Source organism: Stegodyphus dumicola, chromosome 8 (assembly GCF_044657685.1).
Source record: "Stegodyphus dumicola isolate Sdum_Otavi_A_Nest chromosome 8, ASM4465768v1".
Taxonomy (NCBI): domain Eukaryota; kingdom Metazoa; phylum Arthropoda; class Arachnida; order Araneae; family Eresidae; genus Stegodyphus; species Stegodyphus dumicola.
The window spans coordinates 86,241,355-86,265,884 of NC_140775.1; the positions used below are offsets into that span (position 1 = coordinate 86,241,355).

The 24,530-nt window shown below is 32.0% G+C and overlaps 1 protein-coding gene across 1 annotated transcript; it reads left to right on the plus strand.

Moving 5' to 3' along the window:
* The first annotated feature begins 4,739 nt into the window (after positions 1-4,739).
* LOC118188609 (dynein regulatory complex subunit 2-like) lies at positions 4,740-24,321 on the plus strand. Its single transcript, XM_035359097.2, has 3 exons — positions 4,740-4,872; positions 7,944-8,053; positions 18,021-24,321. The coding sequence occupies exons 2-3, from the start codon at positions 8,036-8,038 to the stop codon at positions 19,791-19,793; spliced, it is 1,791 nt and encodes a 596-aa protein (XP_035214988.1). The 5' UTR covers positions 4,740-4,872; positions 7,944-8,035; the 3' UTR covers positions 19,794-24,321.
* The last annotated feature ends 209 nt before the right edge of the window (positions 24,322-24,530 follow it).

Below are 24,530 nucleotides of genomic sequence, written 5' to 3' on the forward strand. Positions count from 1 at the left end.
TTTATTAAAAATTAAAATATAAAATATTTTGAATAACCGCATGTAGGAAAAATATAAGTGCTGAAAGTTTAAATATAAATTACCTCAATTCAGTCTTGTGGTCTCCGAATTAAATTCAAATAAATAAAATAAAATACTACAATAAACTCTTACTTGAAGTAGATATAATAATTAATGCAGAGAAAAATAATTTATCATATAGTTAAAAAGGAATAATAGAATAAACAGTTCTATTTACAGAATTCATCTACAATTTTATATCCGAATAATAAAGCGAGAGACTCCTATGATAAAAATTTAAAAGGATAATGGCTTATATATATTTGACAAATTAGCAGGAATTAGCAGGAAATTTAAAAAGATAAGGCCTTGTATATTTGATAATGTAATTAAGTTAATGCATTAGGAGATATGAAAATATAGAGGAATTATGTAAATATAATTATTTAATCTATTATTGATATATGATAATAAATATTTTTATTCTTTTAGTGCATTAATTATCATATTTATTAAAAGCTTCTTCTGTAAAAAATAATTTTTAATTGGATTTTGCACTTCATCAATGATGAAATTTTTAGATATTATTAAAACACTAATAAACTATAAGAGAATTTTTAAATAAAGAAAAATAGCTAAACGTTATTCACAGAAATCTCTATAAATTCTCGAAGAAATCTCTTTGAATATTCAGTTTTAGACAATTGGATTAATAATAATTTTACAAGCATTTTACTTAAAGCTAAAATGATAGAACGAACATCACCAATTCGTCATTAGGTACGTTAAGATGGTAAACTTCGTCAAATCGAAACGTTTTTTAATTCCGTCCGCTTCAGGCTGCAACACATTTTAAAAAAAAGTGTAGAAAATCATTCAAATAATATTTCTTTCTCATTCTCGCTTTTAAAGAGGATGGAAAGTTGCTTTAAAATCTGTAAAAATTTCAAAACTTAATATTCGATACATTTTTAAGTGCTGATATTTTAAAATCACAAACGTCTAAAAATCGAGCGATTTTCAAAAATTCTTTCAAAATTCAAGTTAAGTTGCAGTTTTCGTACACATGAAAAAGATTTTCCCGCTGCATTCAATGGTGCAAACAATAAAATTCTGATATGCTTAGGTTGTTTCCTAAATGAAGATATGTGCGAAAAATCATTTAAACATTAAAAAAGATCGAAATTTGAAAAAGCTTAGTTCACCACATTGCAATATCATCCACCAAGTGTGTATGTACAAAATTTGAACTTGATAGTTTGCCAATAATCAGATTAAAAATAGATGACAAAACTCCACCCACAGTGAAACACTAAAACTGAAATAAATAAAAGCTTATAAAAACATAAAAATCTGAAAGCTTTCAGATTTTACATTACTCCCAGAGAGTTTCTTTTAAGAGCCAGAGGGACTTTTTTTAACGTTTTGTGTGTTACCTTTATTTATTAAATATCCTGTTCTTTGCCACTTACACCATAAAATTTAGTTCAACAGCAATATCGCAAAATAATTTTAAAATGAGCATATGTTTAGAATTTCCGACACACAGTCTCGCGCTGGAGATAAAATTTATATATATATATATATATAATATTGCCATAGCTCGCTTTGAAATCGTTGAGTTTGTTAATCAAACATTCGTTAAAATGTTACAAAACAGGAAAGCGATAATAAAACAAATTTCAAATTCCAAATTTGGGCTTCCAGATGCCCATATTCAGTGGAAAGTTATGATATTCAAAATTTGATGGATCTAGGTACCGTTGTTTTATCACAATGCGAGAAACATGCATACATTTATGCAGATTCTTCATTATTTAGTATTTTTAAATATAACACAGGGCTCTAATGTTTGGTGGCAACAATCTGAAAAGTGAGCCGACATTTATAGTGAGTCAAAGCAAAATTCCAAAACGAAATTAATAGTTCTTCTGGGTAATCTTCCCTTTGGACTAATAATATTTCTTATCGAGGTTTCAACCAGTTTCGTAATAATTAACGTTAATTTTATGTAATTTTAGTTCTTATAACACTTTGTTTTGATATTACATATAAATAAATTAAACAAATAATCAAATGAATATATTTTAGCATATCTTAGACGTTTCTAAATTAACATGCATGCATAAGGATAAAAATTTATGAGTATATATTCTAAATGCTGGATTATTTTGATGAAATTTAAGAAATATATAGTATACCCACAGGGTCCTCAAAAAATAATGCACGCAAATAAAAATATATTATTCTATACTAATCAAGCATATTGAAATGATTCAAATATTTAAATGCTAAGAATTATCCTGAGTTTCATTTTACCTTTGTAGGTTTCGATGTTGTTTCATTTGTAACCATCAGGCTATATTTGCTGTCAATCTACGTTTGCTGAGTTACGGAGTTGACATACTAGCTGATATATGGTTCTTACTTGCTTAAGATCACCATCGTTACATCTCACAAAATGTCTTTGGCTCCTTGTTTTCAACATTAAGTCCATTTGAGTAAGATATTAGGTAGGCTGTAGAGTCATTAGGCTTATCGAAGCAGGAAAAATAAAAAAATGTGCAATGCCTTTCCTGGGATATGAGCTCAAGTCCTTCTAGTGCTAGCCTGTATGTGCTTCCAATTACGCCACGAAGGTATGCGATAAGGATGGAGAAGTACCTTTAAACTACGAGTAGGAAGACGGGGACCTAATGGTGGTGACTAATTACTGTACATTGCATTTTTGTTTGGATGCCACTGTAGTGTCAATTGACAAACCAGAAAACTGAAGATATGAGTGGTGCCTTCGTTGCAATTTGAATTCTAGACCTTTCGACTGCTAGGCAGATATATTTCCAATTACACTATGAAGAGACGGGAGATGGAGGGAGAAAATACCTTACAAGGTAATATCTTATCCTACGAAAAAAACCATTGGAAATATCCATCTTTCTGGATTCAAACGTTTGGGAGCTTCATGTTTGTAAAACTCATGAAGTTTTTGCATCCATGAAATCTTTGTATCTATTTCGAAGTGGATAATAATTTTGAAGTATACCTTTTCCTCACACAGACATTCTCTTTCGAGAAACATATATTTAGATATATTATAAAGTTACTGTTTTCTTTTAACTTCCAACATTATTGCATAGGAATTTCATTCCATACAAATAGTGACAAATAGTTAATGGCATATATTACATGAATAATAAATATATTCTCTATAAATAATTAGTGACCAATAGTAGTATTAAATGGGAAGAGTTCAAAAAATTAAATGTCGTAAATAGCTTTCATTACATCTATTAAATTTATAATATTTTTTGCACATTTTGACTTCTTTGATTTACTTTTAACGGCTTGAAAATATGTTTTCGGGTGTCTAAAATATTATTTCTCAGTGAAGGTTTTAAAAAGTAAATAAAAGGATGCTAGAAAGATAAATAACTCATTGAATATCAGCTTTTTCATTTCCTATTTTCGTTTTTGACACATTTTAGGTTCAGTTATTTTATAAAAAATTTGAAACTGTCCGTTGAAAACTTAACTTTGGAAAGACACAAGACTCAAGTAGAGGCTTACAATACTTCCGAGAAATATTACTATCTTCGTTTATTTATTATATATGTATTTCATGCAAAAGAGTGAAGAACGTCTGTGACGTGATACAATGAGACAATCGTCAGGGAAAATGCAAAGCGTAAATCTACTTTTTCACTTTAAGAAAGGGACTTTGTGGTTTTTAATAGAATGAAATGCCAAATATAAACTGAGACTAGAGATACTAGAATATACTAGAGAACTGTAAAAGGAGTATTTTTATTTCAAAACGAAGGATGAAAAGAAAGCTTGAAAATCATTGTTTAAAATATAATCATTGTTTAAAATATAAATATAAATAAAATTTAAAAAATTTAAATTTTATCATTTAATTTTAAATTTGTTTAAATTTAAGCATTCATTTTTACAGTCTATTAGAATGTTATTTTGGAGCTTGTTTTCTCTTGTTTGCTTAATATCACTTTAAAATGCTCTAAAATTTATTCTTCTCATTATACCAATGTTTTAGAGACAAATATATTAAGATAGCGTCGCATTGTTTGATGGTGATTAGAGAACTATCTGGCTCTGCTTCATAAGGCCACAAGGCAGAATCACAGTTACCAAACTTAAAAAATTAAATAAAAGAAATTATATTCAGTGATATTCCAAATCACATCTCTCTCTTATATCTACAAATACCTCTCTCGAGAAAACTTAACAATGTTCTATTTCATTTCAGATTCGAAGCCAAGCTTTAATTAACAGTGAAGATTCCAGATAAAACAAATGAAGAATTGTAAATACGATTTTAAATTAAAAAAAAAAAAGGAATGTTGTTTAAGCAGTCGTTCCAAAACCTTATCAGCCTTCTCTTTTAGACTTACAGTACTAAAAAATTTTATATTTCAAAATATTTTCGTTATTTTGTGAAATGGAAAACTCTGCAGTACCTCTTTCTAAAAAGATAATTATTTTTCTAATAATAGTGCAAATTTTCTAAATTACAGTCAAACTGAAGCATTTAATCTTCAAACTCCTGATGTAGAGAAGTGCTTAGACACAAAACTTATTTTTCATATTTGCTGAAATTATTATGCTATGCTTATCTACTAGTTTACAAACATTAGAATAGCTTTTAAGAAAGTAAAGCTTCCTGATAGGAGGATAAAACAAAAGGGATGATAGAATTTTTCATGTATCACCATAGAAACGTTTTATTTTCTCTTATATTAATCGATCGCTCTTCGTTAGTGACTCAGATGAGAGTTTCTGAGGAAGGAATTGTCAAGCAATCTCATATAGCTCCTAGTATTGCAGCTTGTTCCTAGAATAAAGTAAATGCCAGTAAGTTGCTAAAATTTTAATTCTTTATCCTTATAAAACATAATTTTTTGTAATATTATCACAGTGTGTTTCTTAAATTTTGATAATTTTTATATCTTTATGAAACAAAAGTTTTTATAATATTATCAGAGTGCAATATATGTTTTATTTACTTCTGCGCATTAAGTTTAAAAATATTTTAATTTTACTTTTTCTTTCAATTAAGTTGAATTAGCTTTACTATTTATGACCATATTTTAAGGTAAATCTGCTGATACCTAAAGAATGCTATTATCATATCTTCAGCAATAAAAATTATCTGGCATCAGCTTCCAAATAAAAGCTGTGTAGAAAAATGGCAAAGAATTAGATTGTCATTTTGTGAAAACGGATTGTGTTTGCTTACTTGAGATTAGACTTTGACTAATTAAGGCTTTAAAAGTTAGTTTGCTGAATAAATTCCTTTGTGTATTAATTTTGAAACAGGATCCTTCAGCTGAAAATAACTGTTTACATTATATCATTTCAAATGAAAATTGTTAATTACAATTTCAATTATGTAAACAAGATGACAAAAAACTTTTAATATGTAACTTTGAGAGAAAGATTTTGTTCAAACTGTAAAGTCAAAGTTTTTTTTTATTTAGTTAATATCAGAAATATAAGTAATGGAAAAATAACACAATAAATAATAAATTAACGTGCCCACTGAAAAAGTGATAGCTGTTTGAAATCTCTTGTTTTATTACTCAGATTAGAGAAATTTTAGAAGACTTATTCTTATATTCATATACACAAAGGGAATGGTATTTATCTTTTTTTAAGTAGACAGTTTTAATTCAAATGGAAATCCTAAGCTTTCACTTAGATGTGCTTGTACGAAAATTTCGTATTTACTCATATATATTTTCTCTTCTAGTACTTCCTTACTTTGATTATGATCTAGAACCTTTTGATTTATCCATATAATTTCCTTCTTAAATTTAGATAATCTCTAACGATGTAACTGTAATGCATTTTCTAATAGTCTTGAGCTGCAGTTCTTTCCATTTTTTGCAGTGACTTTGCAGAGATTTCTGGGGATTTCATGAGAAGGTATCTACGTAGTCCGCGATAATGGCTATTCAATGCATGTCACCACTGAGGTAAAATATATTATCTCTAAAACGAAAACAGGAAATTTCACAAACCCAATTCCATTAGTAACATACTTAACTTTCTATGAAAACAATAAGTCTGATCACGAATATTGATGTTTTCCTGTGATACAAGCATTTTCCCAAGCGATGGGAAATATTCGACATTCTCATGTTTTACAAGGTAAAAATACTCTTTACATTCACAGTTGCCGTCTAATTAGTCTGCTACCCTCTACTGGTAAGGCTTCAAAAAATCTTCATTAGAGAATTTCATCACCACAAACAATGCCTTTACTCGTATGTTGTGTGGATTTAGAATAAGTCACAGCACGATACAACATTTCTTGTGCATCACAAAGAAGACTGAAAACCTTAACACGAAAGAAAGGAAAGCAAAGTGAAAACGCCTTTGGTAATGAGCAGATTTGTGAGCTCAAGTTGCAAAGCTTTCCTACCTCTCTAATCCATATGATTACTGATTATCTCAAAGGCAGAAATTTTTAGAGTTAAAATACACGAACCTTCTTTGTCATTAAGCCAATCAGATCTGTAATTGCCCATGGGCTCCTTACTAGTGCCAAAGCTTTCACTTTATGCCCTCATGACCATTCAATTCTGTAGTAACAATAGAATGAACCTGGAATAACGACAGATGGACACAGCCATCCCTTTTGACGAATCCTTTACAGCGCTGTGTGCTATGACCAAGCTCTAAACGGGCTTCAATAGCGTTGAACATGATATATGAAGGCAATAGGGCTGAAGCATAATAAAATGTAGAATAAAAGCTAGAGCAAAAGCTTAATATTTTTCCGTCGGCACGAATTACAGCAAGTGTATGACAACAAATTACTTTCAACGATGATATCCTCCCTCATGTCAAAAGTGTTAGATACTTCGGAGTCATACTGGATTCAAAGTTTTCAAAAATTATATCTCAATGACTACTGAAAAATCTGACGATGTGGTGACGTCCCTCATTTCTTGATCACAAGTCTTATCTTGCTACAGAAGCTAAGAGACTTATAATCATTGCTAAAAGTAGGCCCTTATTTAAGTACGCGTGCTCTGCATGGGCAAAAACAGCTAAATCAAACAGGAAATGACTGCAGACTTTCAAAACAAGGCTCTTCATATAATTCTTAACTCTCCATGATTTATTAGAACTCATATAACGGCCTCATACTTGAAACACTGGATGCCTTCATCCTAAGGACTGCACGGAACTTCTTTCTGTCAGTGGATAAAGCCCGGTGTGGACTAATATGTAACCTAAGTAATTGTTTTTACTTCTTCTTTATTAAAATTGATCACTCATAGGACATCTTTAAAAGACAAGCAAACATTTATTAAAAGATAAATCGTACTCTAACTTAATAGGCCTATATATACCTTAATCTTAAACCTATATATTATAACAGACTTTTTTAGTGCATTGGACCTGCATGTATGTATTGATCGTACATGTTTTCTGAATGTAATATAAAACGACATCCAGTTGTCGTTTTTCAATAGATATTCTGTCTAATAATAAAACATAATTTATAATCTTGCTTACAGTTGCGATCCAAATAACAATTACAAAATCTAAAGACGAAAGACGGTTTTTCTCAACGAGGCATAATAAACCACAACACAGCTTTAAACATGAGCTTTAATACGTTACTTCCTAGGGAAAATGAATTACGACGAATAAGCTTGGTCACTTGACCGTTTTCTATGACCAATGACTAACGGCATTATTTATGATTTACTCAGAAGATATGTATTTAAAGAAAAAATTTGCACTTTTCATGCTTAATTTTCTAGGTTAATTTTTTTAGCAAATAAACTATGATTAATCTCACGTGCTTAATCATGCATTATGGTTTAAATTAAAATTTTTAATCTTTGATGATATTTTGAAATAAACAGTTGAAACTTTTAATTTTTAATCTGAATTAATTATTCCAGATTCTTCAAACGGATTCAAGCACTAAATTTGCTACATGTTTCAATCTCCTGTCATTATCATCTCGTGAAAAAGAAGTGGCAGTATTTTGATTATGGAGGAAGATAAACCGGTGTGTATTTGCATTTTAAAATATTAACCTTAAAAGCATAAATTAGGCTTAAATTTTATATGTAATATTTTTCAGTAGGTTGCCTTTTTCCTTAACTTGTCATTTATGTTTTACTTCGCTATTAATTTAACGCTAATCTTTAGTAGATTGTATGAAGTTGGTGATTTTTCAGCAAATATTTATTTGGATAAAAATGTAAAGGGAATAACCATTTATACATTATACCTTGTTTAAATGTAAAGTGAATGACCATTTATACATTATAGCTTCTTTCAATGCTGTAAAGAGAAAACATATCGATGTCTAAAAGCCGTCAACAATCGTCAGAGCCAACCTCTTACTCCCCTACGAAGATTAGCCCATTTAATTAATAAGCCTTTGATGCATATTAAGTTGTTTAGATTACCGCTACTGGTCTTCGTTTTGGAAAGCCTCACAAGTAAATGTCCTAATTTGTCTGGAATCCCTGTAAAAAGAGAATAGCATGGCAATGGGGGTAGGTAAAGTTCTTATTTCAAGAACACTTAACAAGGAAGACAGCAAATGAATTTCACTGTATGATCTAGAAAGGAATGTGCAATCCAGGGTGCCTCCATCAGCCATTAGAAACAAGAAAGGTCCAGGTAAGATGATGAAAGGTCCAGATAAGAAGCACGTTCAAGTCAGATGATGAAAAATCCAAATCAGAAACACGTCCAGGTAAAAATGGAGGTACGCAGAAAGAGATCTGCATATACGAGCTAATGCAGGCAAAAGAAAGAGCAAAAGAATTGATACCAGGTCAAAAAATTAAAATGCTACACTTCCAGTTGACCTAACACGTTTCACTTGAAGGAGCAGTTAATTGTATTAAAATTAAACTTGAAAGCATAAAAAACATAAATTTGGGTTCGTAGAACTCAAACATATATAAAATATCTATAATTCGCGATGGTATCAATATTTCCATTAAGGACAATATTGATAAATTAATTTAAAAGTAAGCCAAAACCGTCATTTTAAATGACGACTCTACATTAGAATTAAAGAGGAAAAGACACATTGACACATCGGTAATTCGACCGATAATCTCATATATCTTACGAGAATGTGCAAATGCAGCTGAAGGAAATATCGCAATCCCTCCCCCGAAAACTTCAAAACAATGTTCTACTCCTAATTACCTGAGCGCCTTTGTTTTCTACGCAGTTCTTCACTACATATAGCTTTCGAAATACCACTGGAGGTTTGCTTTAACAATTATAACTAATAATTCTTTGAAAAAAACCCCAATATCTTATACTTCGAAGGTAACTTATGATATGAGATCCTCGAAGAGGCCTTTAGTTTGCGTCTGTATGCTATACACCTCCTAAAACGTAATCAGTCAACAAGCGAGTACGTAATTATTAAAGCATCAGGTTTAGTTAATGCCGAAATTGGCCAAATTTATCACCAAATATATATAACCTGCAACTTTTAAATATCGCTGTGAGTGACTGCTTTATACCGAACTCTCATTCATATTATAAGGTATTTCTCCCACTTTCCTAGCGAGCCTTCGTGGTGTAGTGGTTCTGCACACTGAGCCGCTATTTCAGAGGTCCGTGGTTCGATTCCCGGCGAAGGCGTTTGCTAATTTTTCATCTTGCTGACCTCTAAAAAAATCCTAATGACTCTACAATATTACACCTTTAGATCCAAATGTTAACTCGGAATTTAACATGAGAAGCATACGCTCGAATGGCGATTTGAGTCAATTATTGCTTACTTAAGCTGCCGTAATGGGAATAAGTTTCTGTAGATCTAGATGCTCAGCTTCTAAGAGCTAGGAAATCATTGAGCAATCACCATAAAATACTTATAATGGAAACTTTTATAGCCTTAAACATGGCAAATCTCGTTTTGTTCTGACTCCACCGGTGGCCGAGAAGCTAAAGACTGTTAAATACTGGTATTTCATCCTAGAGATTCAATCTCGGGCGAACCGGGTGTCTGCATGTTATGGTACCCAGACAGCCCTCGTGTGCTTTGCGATATTCCAAATAATCAAACCAACCTCTTTTTATTTTCCAAATCTTTTCTACGTGTGTGCTTCTTATTATTTATGAGTTAACTTCTCATGTTGAACTGCTCCTTATAGTGATATATCTGCATTTCTAAATTAATATTTCCTCTGTAAACATGCTTTCAGTTTCCGTTCGACTGAAAAAGACGTTCTGCTCTTCCAAGGAAAGGAAGTGCTTCCGCGCAATAAGGTTTGTGTTGTAAGATGATGCACAGTGAAAAAATACCCGAAAAAGAACAAAGCATTCTTTTCGGCCTAAAATGGGATGCTAGTAAGTTGCTAACCGCTTAAAATATAAATCTCGGTCATATTATATTCCCGGTAGCTCATAACAACAGCTTATGAGAACGCTTTTAGCTACAATTTGCCAATTAATCGCACATACCTCTCTCGCACAGAAATCACTATTCTAACAGTCCTTTCATCGTGTTTTAGAGATATTAAGTCTCTGTTTAGAAACATATTCCATTGCCATTCTGTAAACAACAGGAAGGTTCATATTTAGTCATTGCATCCTGTCTGAATGACTTCTCTGTGCCTCGAGTGAACTAGTGAGCTATCCATTGCCATTTGTTTGGCAATTGAATTACCAAAGATTTTCTTATCAAAACAGCTATTTTGAATTTTTACTTCCTTGTAAAGTAAAAAGGAAGTATAGTAATCGCGAAAAATTTCAGGTATCTTATTTCAACGGAAATATCCATTTTGACCGAAGGCAATTTAACGATGTTTTTGCCTGACATCTCGACGCAAGGACAGAATAAAAGACTCTCTGCCCCCCAAAAAAATTATAAAGCTAATTTAAAATTAATTCTGAAGAGAATTTTTCGTAGCGTCTGTGCGTGCATACGTATGTACATACGTATGCATGTATATATCTCCCTTAACTCAAAAACGAGTAGCCTCACAACGTTGAAATTTTGTATATGTGACTGCTATAATATGTAGATGTGCACCTCGTCTTTTGGGTGCAATCGGCGTCTCCAAAAGTATACAAATATACGTATCCACTCTGTTACTCGGTTCAGTTATCTCAGTTTTTTTTATTCTGATATGTTTGAAAATCGTGCATTTTTTGCTTTAAAAATGATTGAATTATATTTATTCTTATTTTCCGGTTAAAGATTTTATGTCTTCAGTAAATCTCCATGCAATATTTTTAGAATTATTAAGAATTTAAAAGTTGTTGTAAGTACCGCTAAGCCTAATTATATTTGCAACGGCGGCAATGTCTGTTTACATTTAAACAGCAGAATAGTAGATTTATTGCCAGTCTAGAGAAAATAAGCTTCGCAACAACAAAGATAACGCCTCCTTTTATTATTGCGAATTAAATCATGCTTAATCCATTCTGGAATTTGTTCGAGGAAATGAGTGTTTAAGATTTACTTCGTAATTTTTAATATAGATATTTTGAGTTTTTATGTATTTTTGCCTTGTGGCGAAGCGAGAACTGAATTAATTGAATGAGAATTACTAAATCGTCTGTGAAAACCTGTATCTTTTTTGTTGTTGTTTGTTTAATTTCTTTTATACATCGTTTTAGATTTATTATAGTATTTGAATAGAACATATACAACGATTCGATAACTCTTCAGATAATATAAATTTTGTGCATTCTGAGTTATAATATGAATGAAATGTAGCGCTGTTAAGTGAATCTAGCGCCAGTGTCGCTACGGTAAAAAAAAATATAGTGAATTTTAAAAAGTGCATTTATTCTCTTGTGGTTTATGCACTATCGACGAAGTAGATTTAATTGGTTACAGCTGAAAACTTCGCGGACGGAAACGTCGCGGAGAAAACAAGACGATGCGAAAACGTCGTGATACAAAACATCGTGGGAGAAAATAAAGCAGCGAGAAAACATCGTGGTCGAAAATAAAGCGGCTCAAAAACTTCGCAGTTTAAAAACATCGTCGTCGAAAATATCGTGGTAAAAAATAAAGTACTTACAAATCATCGCATGACGATTTCATCGCACACATGCGTTTTTCAAATCCCATGCTGATATATTATGTAACTGACTTTCGTCATAACAAATCGGCATCCAACAAATTGATTGCACGATATACAGTGGTGGCCAAAATTGTGGACACTTTTGGAAATTTTTATGTTTTTGAACTTTGTATGCTTATAGAAAACGTTACGTTTCACAAAATGAAAACTTGTATATATCATTTTAAAGATAATTTATTAATGAATTCAATACAAAACACAAAATTCAATTATTTGCAATACAAAAAAGTTAAAGGATAATAGTTATCGATATACATTAGATAGTGATGATTGCAGTGAGTTATCAGTACTTGCAGTAGGGTACCCTTCATTTTTGATTACAGCTTCACATCGACGTTTCATTGAGCTGACAAGAGTTTTAAGCTCTTCTTTCGTTATTACATGATGCCAGGAAACAATTATAGCCCCAATTAGTTCCCTTTTATTTGATGGGCGCCTCATTCGGACAAGAGTTTTCAAACGGTGCCACAAATTTTCGATAGGATTGAGGTCAGGACTGTTTCCTGGCCATGACAACAATTTAATGCTCTTTGTACGAAACCACTCTTTCGATATTTTGGCCGTGTGGCAAGGAGCAGAATCCTGCTGAAAAATAAACGAAGCATTGTTGGGAAAGAGATCTCTGATGGAAGGTAGAAGTTTTGGTTCTAGAATAGTGTCAGTGTATTTTCTGGCATTCAGTGTCCCATCGGTGACATGAAGGTGACCAATACCATCTGCTGACATGCATGACCAAATCATAACACTAACTGGGTTCTTCACAGTTGCTTGAATGCAGTCAGGATGTAGCTCTTCTCCTATTCTACGTCTTACATATTTTCCCCCATCGCTACCGAATAACGATATCTTAGTTTCATCGCTCCATATAACTTGTGACCACTGATCATCTGTCCAATTAATGTGTTCCTTTGCCCACTGTAGTCTTTTTTTTTTCGTTGCTGAAAATTAAGATAAGGCTTTTTTCGTGGAATTCTACCTCTCAGTCCAACAACTGTTAATCTTCTCTTGATTGTTCTTGAACTGACAGAAACACCAGCATCATTCATATCACTTCTGATGGCCGCTGATGACTTTTTTCTATCTTGGAGACATTGTCTTTTTATTCTTCTGTCATCAATATATGTGGTGCACCTTTTTCGGCCTTTTCCTTCTTTGTTTTTTATTGAATTTGTCTCCTGATATCGTAAACAAAACTTTCGGACTCCAGATGTAGTCACTGAACCACCCACCTGTCTTGCAATTTCAGCGTAGGAAAGACCACTTTCTCGTAACACAATAATATTACATCTCTTTCTAGGTGTCCAATCTACTCTTTTATTTGATGTCATTGCTTCTTGACTAAATATTAAAAATCTTTACAAAAATTCCTACTTGTATTTGCAGTATATAAGAAACAGGTCCTCCTTCTACAGAATAAAGCAAAATAATGAATTGTTTTAAGTGTAAACATGATGTCAGCTTCTACTGGCAGTTACTAACATTTGACTGGTTCTCAGAACAAGAACAATGATTGGCCAGGAAAGCTAGACATTACAAACCACTTCATAATTGTGTTTTTTATTTATATTAAAGTACATATAACTTTTTTTGTATTGCAAATAACTGAATTTTGCGTTTTGTATTGAATTTAGTAATAAATTCTCTTTAAAATGATATATACAAGTTTGCATTTTGCGAAACGTAACATTTTCTGTAAGCATACAAAGTTGAAAAACATAAAAATTTCCAAAAGTGTCCACAATTTTGCCATCACTGTATATGAAAATATTAACGACACTTTAAGAATAAGCGGAAACAAAACAAAACATAATTTTCACTAAAACAATATCAGATTATCAAAATAATAATAATAATAATAATAGGCACTTTTCCGTTTTGCCGACGCAAACGATAAAGTCGCCAATAATGGTACAACTGATGCCAAACGCAATATCTTCGCTGGTAACCTTTTACGCCTCATTTTCAAAACAAGTCGCAGCCATTTCTTATCAGATTGATTGTTTCTTTCAGTACTGGCATACAGTTACCTAGAATTTTTACAAGATAGTTAAATTGTATGCCCTAAGACCATTCGCGATAAACTTCTAAATCAAGAAAAGAATCCATTTTTCTTGCGCTTCCAAATCATTATGCAATTATGCATTTACAACTTCCAGAACCTGAAAACGCATGTGTGCGATGTTATAGTCCCGCAAGATTTGTAGGTACTTTATTTTTTACCACGATATTTTCGAGGACGATATTTTTAAACTGCGAAGTTTTTGAACCGCTTTATTTTCGACCACGATATTTTGTACCACGGTGTTTTATAATTGCGATGTTTTCTCTTTGCTTTTTTTTTCTCCCGCAAGGTTTTGCGCCACGAAGTTTTCTCCTTGCGTTGTATTCTCCGCGAAGTTTTCGGCGGACACCGGATTGTATGTGCATCGTATATGTATATACGAGTTTTAAATACCAAATTTTAGAAGTTTTGTAAAGTCAATTAAGATGCAATCAAACCGCTCACCCGAAGGCGAAAATATAGAAAAGGTAAAATCAAGGGTGAAATTCATCAATTCTAATGCTAATACACTAGCAAAGTAAAGCACTGCAGTTTTACATAATTTCTGAGTAAACTATTCGTACTAATTGAAATAATTTTTGCATTTAAATTTGTATTCCAAATTAAGATTTAACTTGAAATTAATGTAGATTATTACTGAGAGAATTAGATTTTTTTTAGCGTAGTTTACGTGACATGAGATCACTTGGCGTCACGTGATACGAACCGGCGAATCAGGATATTGAACCATGAAAGCATAGTAAATTCTTAAATTAATGTATTTTTTCTCACGGACTGGAGGAAACGGCGTTCGCCAAAGTCCTCATCTCCTTTCTTCTTGCTTAAAAGCAAGATTGCTAAAGTTGCTAATGTCTTTTTATAAATTTATTGTCTTTATTTATTGGCTTTTTTTAAAATTTTAAACCATATTAAAATGTTTATGCCTTCAGAATAAAAAATTCTTAGACCTAACATTTGTTAACATTTTTTATGTGCATACTGTGTGTTTCGCCAATACAGTCTGCTTGGCGAGATTTGCCCGGCGAAACGGAAAAGTACCATATAATCTGATAATTAACTAAGCAATTTTTATAGAGGTAACCTCATGCCGTGACTTATCTTCCTTTTTCTAAGCTTTTTTAGACTTTAATCTTCATAAAAAATTATCAGTAAAACTTTATAAATAAGGTTAATTCATTAATGACCTTTCTTAATTAACTATCTAAATTTAAAATTCTATTAATTTCTATAAGTTGCATTAATTTTCGACTCCTTTTCAGTTTTTAAATCCTTAAATTTCCTCTTATTTTTTCAGCAAAAATTTATTAGTTCATTCAAAAATATGAAATATAGAATTAAAAGAATCCATCTTTCTTGCGGTTCCAAATCATTATGCGATTATGCATTTACAACTTCCAGAACTTGAAAACCCATGTGTGCGATGTTATAGTCCCGCAAGATTTGTAGGTACTTTTTTTTTTACCACGATATTTTCGAGGACGATATTTTTAAACTGCGAAGTTTTTTAACCGCTTTATTTTCGACCACGATATTTTGTACCACGGTGTTTTAGAATTGCGATGTTTTCTCTTTGCTTTTTTTTTTTCTCCCGCAATGTTTTGCGCCACGAAGTTTTCTCCTTGCGTTGTATTCTCCGCGAAGTTTTCGGCGGACACCGGATTGTATGTGCATCGTATATGTATATACGAGTTTTAAATACCAAATTTTAGAAGTTTTGTATGGCACAATAAAATATTTTTTCAAGAAAATTTGTTATGTGTTCCAAGTAAAATACCACTTTCAATTTACCAATTAGACCCAAGATCTAATGTTCTGTTCCCGTTGATATAGAAGTCTTAAATACTAAAATTGAAAGGTTTGGATTATATTTTAATATAATTTTTCATTAAACACTATTATGGTCTTCAAGTGAAATACCCCTTTCTGTTGTCCATTAAAACTGTTACGCACTTTAAATAATGCACCACTTCTAGCTGCCTAATTTTACCCCAAATCTAATCAGTTTTTTATATGAATGTAGAAAGCTTAAATTCAGAAAAGAGAAATTTTTGGAATTTGGTTGTAAGAATTATTATGGAAGAAAAGATAGTCGCATACAAACAGGCAGACCGTCAAACTCCATTGTCAAAGTAGTACAATTATGCTGTGTGCACCCTAATTCGTGCTTATTAATTGAAAACTCACTATCAAATTTTTGGATCGAAAACATTATCTCCTTTACCTATGAATATACCTTGGCGGGAGATAAAAAACAAAATCAATTTACCCGTTATATATCCTAAAACTTAAAATGATAGGTCTTTAAGGGTGTCCGCAGAAAACATCATTGACGAAAACGTTGCGGAGAAAACAACGCAAGGCGAAAACGTCGTGGTACAAAACATCGTGAGAGAAAAGAAAGTAAAAAGAAAACATCGCAGTTCTAAAACATCTTGGTACAAAATATCGCCATCGAAAATAAAGCGGTTCAAAAACTTCGCAGTTTAAAAACATTATCGTCGAAAACATCGTGGTAAAAAAAAAGCACCTACAAATGATCGCATCCCGATAACATCGCACACATGCGTTTTCAGGTTTTAAAAGGAATCATTTTTGCGTAATGATTTGGGAGCGCAAGAAGGAAAGACGGATATTTTTACTTTTATACTTAATATTTTTGAATAAACTTATATATTTTTGCTGGAAAAGCAATAAAGAAACTTAAGCATTTAAAAATTTAAATGAGTAGAAAATTAATGCAATTTATAGCCCTTAATAGAATTTTAAACTTACATAGTTTAACAAAAAGTCATTAATAAATTAATCTTTATTTATAAAGTTTAATTTGTAATGTTTCATGAAAAATGCATCCTAAAGATGTTTTGAAAAAGAAGATAAAAAACTGAATGAGGTTATATCTATGAAAATTGCTTAGTTAATTGTGAAATTACTTTATTTCACGTTTGTTAATCTGTCATTATTTTGGTGAAAATTATATCTTGTTTTGTTTCCGTTTATTCTTAAAGTGTCCTTAACATTTCTTACGCTTCCAAATCTTTATGCGAAAATGCATTTACAACTTTTAAAACCTAAAAAACATATTTGTGCGATATTATCATCATGCGATGATTTGTAGGTACTTTATTTTTTTTACCACGATATTTTCGACGACGATGTTTTGTACTACTTTTTAAAAAATTGTTTAAAAATTGCTTTGTTTAAAAATTGCTATGTTTTCTCTTTACTTTCTTTTCTCCCACGACGTTTTCGCCCTGCATTGTTTCTCTTTGACATTTTCGTCCGCGATATTTTAATTGTCTGGCTCCCAGCTCTCCGTAATGTGTAGATATGCCTTACATGCCTAAGTACGTTATGGTAGGAGTTACCAATTCAGTTTTGTGTATGCAGTATGCGCCAACTACCTGATAGACATCTCCTTCATTTGTAGCACCCAAAGTTTCAAAGACTACAATATTCTGATTTCCCAATCAGTTATATCTGAATACATTCTATCCCTAATTGATCCCGGTGAACATAATGGTCCTATAGTTTTACTAATTGGGTCTATATGTCAGTAAAGAAGAACTAGCTTGCTTACGTTTTTAAAGTTGACAACAGAAATCAACTTCATGACAATTTTTGTTTATGTATTGTTACTTATATATATAGTTTGTAGTTGCTATCAAGAACAGCGAACAGCTATTAGAAATAAAAGAGGCGTTTTATTTAAGATTTCGAAATAGTTTCTTCAAATGGCAGAAGAAGACCAGAATTATTTCGATTATTTTTATCTAGATCTCAATGAAATATCTCGCATTATATCGATAGCTAAAATGTATTTTGTTTCTTTTTCTTTGCAGGTTACGAATTTAGAAATTCCTGTTTCAGAAAATGCAGATGAAAAAAAATCAGGATTAACTGAAGATGCAGAAGAAGGAGAAGCTATTGAAGAAAAAGGAAGTTTGAAAGAATTAGAAGAGTTAGAAGATGTAGAAAAGTTGGTAGTTGGAAGCCCCAAAGAAGCATCACTTAAAAAGTTAGCAGAGGAGAACGTACAAGATGCACAATTACCTATAATAGAAGATTTCGTTTGGAAAGCGGAAGAGGATGCTGTTAAAGAACAACTTTTGAAGAAAGAGAAAGAAGAACAATTGCTTCTTAAGGAAGAAGAGTTAAAAAAAGAAGAAGAACGTAGGGAAAAAATGAAAGTACTGCTTACAGGATATTTAGAGCTGAGAACAAAAAAGGAGATTGAAAAAGCTTTGCTAAATGAAAAGAAGATTATCTCTCAGTGGTTACAACCCTTTCGCGAGACGCGTCAAAAAGAATGGCTTTTGGAGCTTAAGATGTTAAAACTTGCGTTCCTAAAGGCATTGGATTATAAGAAATCTCACATCCATGCCATCCAAAGAGAACGAAAACTTATAGAACTGAATCATCTGTGGGCAGACAGTTCGCATTATCGGACGTTAGAAGAAATAAATGACTTCATGCGGGGCCGATGTGAAAAGTTGAAATTGAGGTATCTAGAAGAATTAGAAGAGATAAAGAAATATTACTTAGAAAAAGAACAGGAAATAATACTTAAATGCAGTAAGGCAGAAGAAAGGGCCGAAGCCTTAGAAAAATTTCGTGCATCAGTTCATGAAAATGTTCTCAAGCAAACACAGGATGCCCTGGAACGTTACAAATACCAGGCTGAATTCTTGAAAGGAAAAGAAATAGATATAATTTTAACCAAGCATAGTACATATGTGGAGAAAATTGTTCATGAATTGCAGACTGCTATATCCCCACCCGAACACAAGATGGATGAAATTCGATCTCTTTTTCAGGAATGGAAAAATAAATATGAATCATTTATTAACACATTCAATAAAAACAAAAAAGAATTTGTAACTGCGAGTGAAGAAATACCTGATCTTGAAAGAAAAGTCGAAGCTGCTCGGAAAAGGCTGGCAGAGCTAAAAAAAGAATCCAGTATGGCAAAAAGTATTGAATTGGAGGAAATGACTCGTTTACAAAACATTTCTAAAAAGCAAGAAAAGCTACAACCATCTCTCCGAAAATTGATATCGTCTAGTGAGGAAGTAATGACTAAATTACGGGAACGCAAAGTAAAACTAGATAGAATTGTGAAACTAAAAAAATTATGCGATCATTTAGAAACTGAATCTGACAAAGCTCATCCTAGTGTTCCGCTTCTTGATACCCATGAACAACAGAAATTGAAAGAAAATGACTGTTTGCCCTTAATAAAGCAACTATGTTCAGAAGATATTGAAGATCCTATTCTGTTGGAGAATTTGTATCGGAAGGTTAGCCGTGTCCAGCTACAAAACCAAGTTCTGCTGAGAGACATTGAAATGCTAAAAGTAGATGGCATGGCTTTGAGAAGTGGTATGAAGAAATACTTGAAGAGCATTGCTTCAGGTGAATGGGCTAGAATTCCAGATGATTATCTTCAGACTCTAGAAGCTGAAGCTGAGACATCCACAACTGCCATGTTACCTGACGACAAAGAAAAGCAGATGCAAGAAGCTTATGTTAAAATGAATTTAGATTTGTTACACAAGAAATGCAGGCCAGTGAATAAAGCAATAGAAGAACAGATAGAAGAGGAATATAAATAATTTACCAATATTTACATAATGTATTAAAAAGCAACCAAATAACTTAAGTTATTGAAAACGATCTATATACATAATTTGTCTTGAAACGTGTAGTCAAGCAAAACTTTTAGGATTCGTGTTATATTAATCAAAAAAGCGGTGAACTCTTCGAAATTCTTGAATATTTTTATGACACGTGTCCAATTTTTAATAGATCTGTATACTAAGTCGCTGTAATTTTCTTATATGGAAATATTCAGCAGTAAGTGAAATTTTCGCTGTATAAAGCAAGGAACCTGGTTAGGATAAAAGTATATAAAACTTTGCTGACGAACAGTGGCTTAACGAGCACAGCTGGCGCCCCCCCCAAAAAAAACTTATAGTAATATAATCTCTAGAATATACTCGCAATAACAATATAATGCAAATAATAATAAAATGCTGAATCTGGTTTAAAATACTCTGAAATATATTACGAATAGTCACTACCTAACTACACGTCTACAAAATGCTATATAGTTTTTCTGGATAAATGGCATATAGAATTTCGGGATAACCGACTCATATTAGGCTTTTGAGGCAAAGAATCTGGTTAAAAATCAAGACTAGGATTGGATTCGGAAATACTTCGGTGTCGGTTGAAAAATCAGACATACTCTCATCTAGAATTAATTAAAAAGATATTATTTATTTTACATATTTATATATTCGTTTTAAAAACATACAATTTTTAAACAATGATAAAATTTTAATATATGTAAGTATATATATTTAGTAATAGTAATATAATATAAATTATTATTAATTACTATGTATTGATAATTAGTTTCATAATTACGTACTCTGTATACATTTTTCTTGTCTTGGATGAAGCATATTTATCAATTACTTCATCAATGTCGATCGTTTCAAATTTTTCACTTTGCACATTAAAAAATGCTAGATCACTTAGTCGATATTGTCCCATCGTTGATTGTAAATATGCTGAATGAACGTTCATAGCTAGCAATTGATTATGAAATTGTAAGGAGCATTTAAATTGCGTCTCTCAGGTTTGGAAAAACGTTTTCTCTATTTCTTATTATATAGGTAAGGAGCTCTAATGGAGTTTTAGGCTCAGTTTCTTTTCTAGTGCAGAGTAACACCTTGCAGTCACATAAACTGCTCGAAACAATTAGGGGATATTGTGAGTTCGGTATGAAATAACCATATAATCGACAACTTTTTTAACAAAAGGAAATATAAGAGATTAAAAAGGAAAATTATAACGTTTACAAAGTTGGGAATATGCTAATTTTGAATGTGAAGTCGAAAACTATGCGTTTTGGATAAGAAGTGAAAAGCGACTTGCAGCATTCCTTTTGCAGGAGGAGATTAAAAGCACTTCACACGCGTTGAATATTTTGTAACACTGAATAGTCTCAGCAAGACGATTTAGTGGATCAGTAATTAGTAGCCTGGAAGGCCATCGGTCGTTTAGAAGAGGAGAGGAGGGTCATGGAAACTGAAAATGTTTCCCGAAGATCGGAACAAGGTTATGCGCATGAAACTGAGGATCGGTATTTAACATTAATGGCCAGAAGAAATTATACTGTGAACGCCACTTTCTAGAGAGAGCAGCTTCAGAGGGCTGCTGATACTAGAGTTTCGACTGTTCGAAACCGTCTCGCAGGTTTGCGTTTCAATGAAACAGGACCATCGTGCTCCGGGAGAAGGTGAGCACATGAGCATCTCAGATGAGTGGAGCAACGTGCTGTTTAGGGATGAGTCCCACTTTAGTGTACAACATCATAATAGGCGGATTCTCATCTAGAGAGAACATCATACGGAATACACCTGCATTTTTGTGTATGAAAGTGTTCTATTTGACTCAAGAGGAGTGATGGTCTGGGCCGGTATTTCTGTCAATGGCCGTACCGATCTGCACATTATCAAGAATGGGCTAACGGCTCAGAGCTACAGGGCTGAGATCTTTAAACTTATTGTGATCCTTTACGTTGAAGCAATCGAGGATAAATTCCTTCCCATGAATCATAACGTCAGGCATATCGTGCTCAGCTAATGTACAATTTTCTTTTCGATGAATGTATCCTTCGATTGGATTGGCCACTATGTTTCCTAGATATGAACCCAATAGATCATGTTTTAGACATTCAAGGGAGAAGGGTTCCTAAAGCTTATTACCCCCAGAAACAATACAGTAGTTGAAAAGCTCTCTTCTACAGCAGTGGGAAAGATTACCCCACTCTCATCGATAACCTCATTCATTTCATGTCCTGCAGGTGAGCGACATTGCTCTTGGTCAGGAAAACCATACCCCTTATTGAAACTCATTTGTATCCGAGAAAACACATTTTTTGTTTATTTGTATAATATGCATAAATTTTACATTTTTTTACCGCCAAATTTCGTCAAACAATTTAATTACTCCTTGTTCGTTGAGCCTTTTTCTTTTCTGATATCTTACAACATCTATACATCATACATCAGTCACCAAAACATTTTGTGATGAATAGTTATATCCAAAATCGTAATATTCCATAATTGGTTTGAGCAATGTACTTCGACACAGAGTTCTGTTCGATTAAAATATGCATTCGAAAATTCCCCCCAGTTTTTACAGTTCTTTTCAAGATCACTATAAAAATTGCTTTTTTTTTAATAAATTTTCAGTGTTCAATAAATATCCAAATTTTGAATTAGTCACTTAATTGCGTACATCGTGTACTTATTTCATGCTGCAGACGATCAGGAACGCTTTTTATAACGCGAGAAATTTCATTTTCTGCCGAAAGGCCAACATCTCTAGCCATTTCTCCTGGCAATTTTCGGCGTCTTCTAACACGCATTGTTGTATCAATACTCCTTTTTTCACAAAGAGACATAGCCTTTTCTATTGCCTCTTTACAGATCTCGTCTTTTATTTCTGCAAGTTCAGTCGTTAATTATTCTGATCATGCGATGCTTCTCTAAAATTCACTTTAAGATCTTGTAATCTGAGCTGCACACGATCAGTTCTCAAGAGTTCATGCCAAAAATGTACTTGAATTTTGAAATTAAAATTCAATGTTTTTTGCAATAAAATTGTAGCTTCACTTCTGGTGTCACTTGTGATAGAACTGTCCTCTGCTGAAAAGTGTTCTATTAATTCTTCCAGCCCATCGACAATGGCACTATCCACGTGTGCTCTCGCACTCCATTTTTTTTAAATTCATGTTTATCAGTTTTCTTTAAAGCATATTTTAATTTCCATTGTAATGTTTGTTAAAGAAATCTGATCGGAATTCAATTTTTATAAATTATATTTCCAACTAAGGCTGCATCTTTAGCATGCATTTCAATAAATCCCCAAAAAGGATTCTTTAACAGAAACTTTTCTGCTGGAAAAATCTGTTTACGTACCTAAAAACTTGCGATATTTGTTCGCGTTAAGCGATATCAGGAGTCGAAACAAATAAAAGTCCATAATATTAATTTCTTTTGATATGACTTACTTTTTGATAATTATAATATAGCGGCCGAATTAATTCACGGTCGAAGAGCATTTATAATATAATAAAAGACTACAGTGTATTGATTTTTATCGTTTTAAAGTAACAAGCGTAGCTGAACGTGCATTTCGTTTAAAAAAATGATGCACTAATTTAAAAAAATAAAGTTTTCAGAAAGAACGTTTTGCATACAGAGATATTTGACTGATTTACTGCAAATATTATTATACCATATTTTATCAGATGACCCAAGAAAGGAAATAATTATTTATATGAAAATAATTTAAAATTTATTTCTCAGAAATCGATCCAAAAAAATTGAAATTTTCCGGAAAATCTTGTTTCTGTTGGGGACCATTTGGCGCTCCTCTGCGAGTGGCGCCCGGGTCATGATAGACCCTCTTGCCCCCCTCTCGAAGCGGATCTAATGTGTATAAGTAATACCTTATTAAAGAAAGAAAATATATTCACAGCGAATATAATAGTACATTATGCTCTAAAATTAGTTAAAAATTATCTGTGAAGAAGTCACTCAAATATATATCATGAAACTTCTTTGTTAAATTAAAATTACTTTTAGCACATTCAGTGTTCATTACCTTGAATCCTACATTGTCAGTTTTACTGCAATATCACGTAAGTTTTATATTTAGGGTATCCTGCATTCAATAATGATATTGCTGGTAACATAGGATAAGTAACTATTCGAACAGGTAAAATTGCATTTCATTGTTAAATTATGAAATTCTTTTCCACATCGACAGTCTTTAAGAGAATCAAAGATTTTGAATTCTAATGAGATTTAATAGAACTATTCCACAAACTCCGTGCAATAATTTCAAGTCAATGTAATATATGTAATATAGATTTACATAGATAGGCTATTAATTTGTAGAAAAAGATGTAATAATTTAAGTCAGTTTAACAATCTAAATACCTCTTGAAATATGAAATTTTATTTTCTCTATAAATGATTCAAATTTTATTTCTTATTTATGAGAATGTTTATATTTACTTTCTACTACTATTATAATAAGTAAATTAATTAACTAGATAGAAAGGTGCTATAACTAAACATTAAACTAATTTATAGTAAAAGGTGACTTAAAACTACTTATTTCTATTATAAGTAAATCAATTAACTAGAATCAGAGAGATATTATAACGAAACATAAAAATAATTAAAAAACATAAGATGTAAAAGGTAACTTATAATCTTGGATCATTTTAGAAGTGCATAATCTTTTATTTTAATCATAAAATGTGT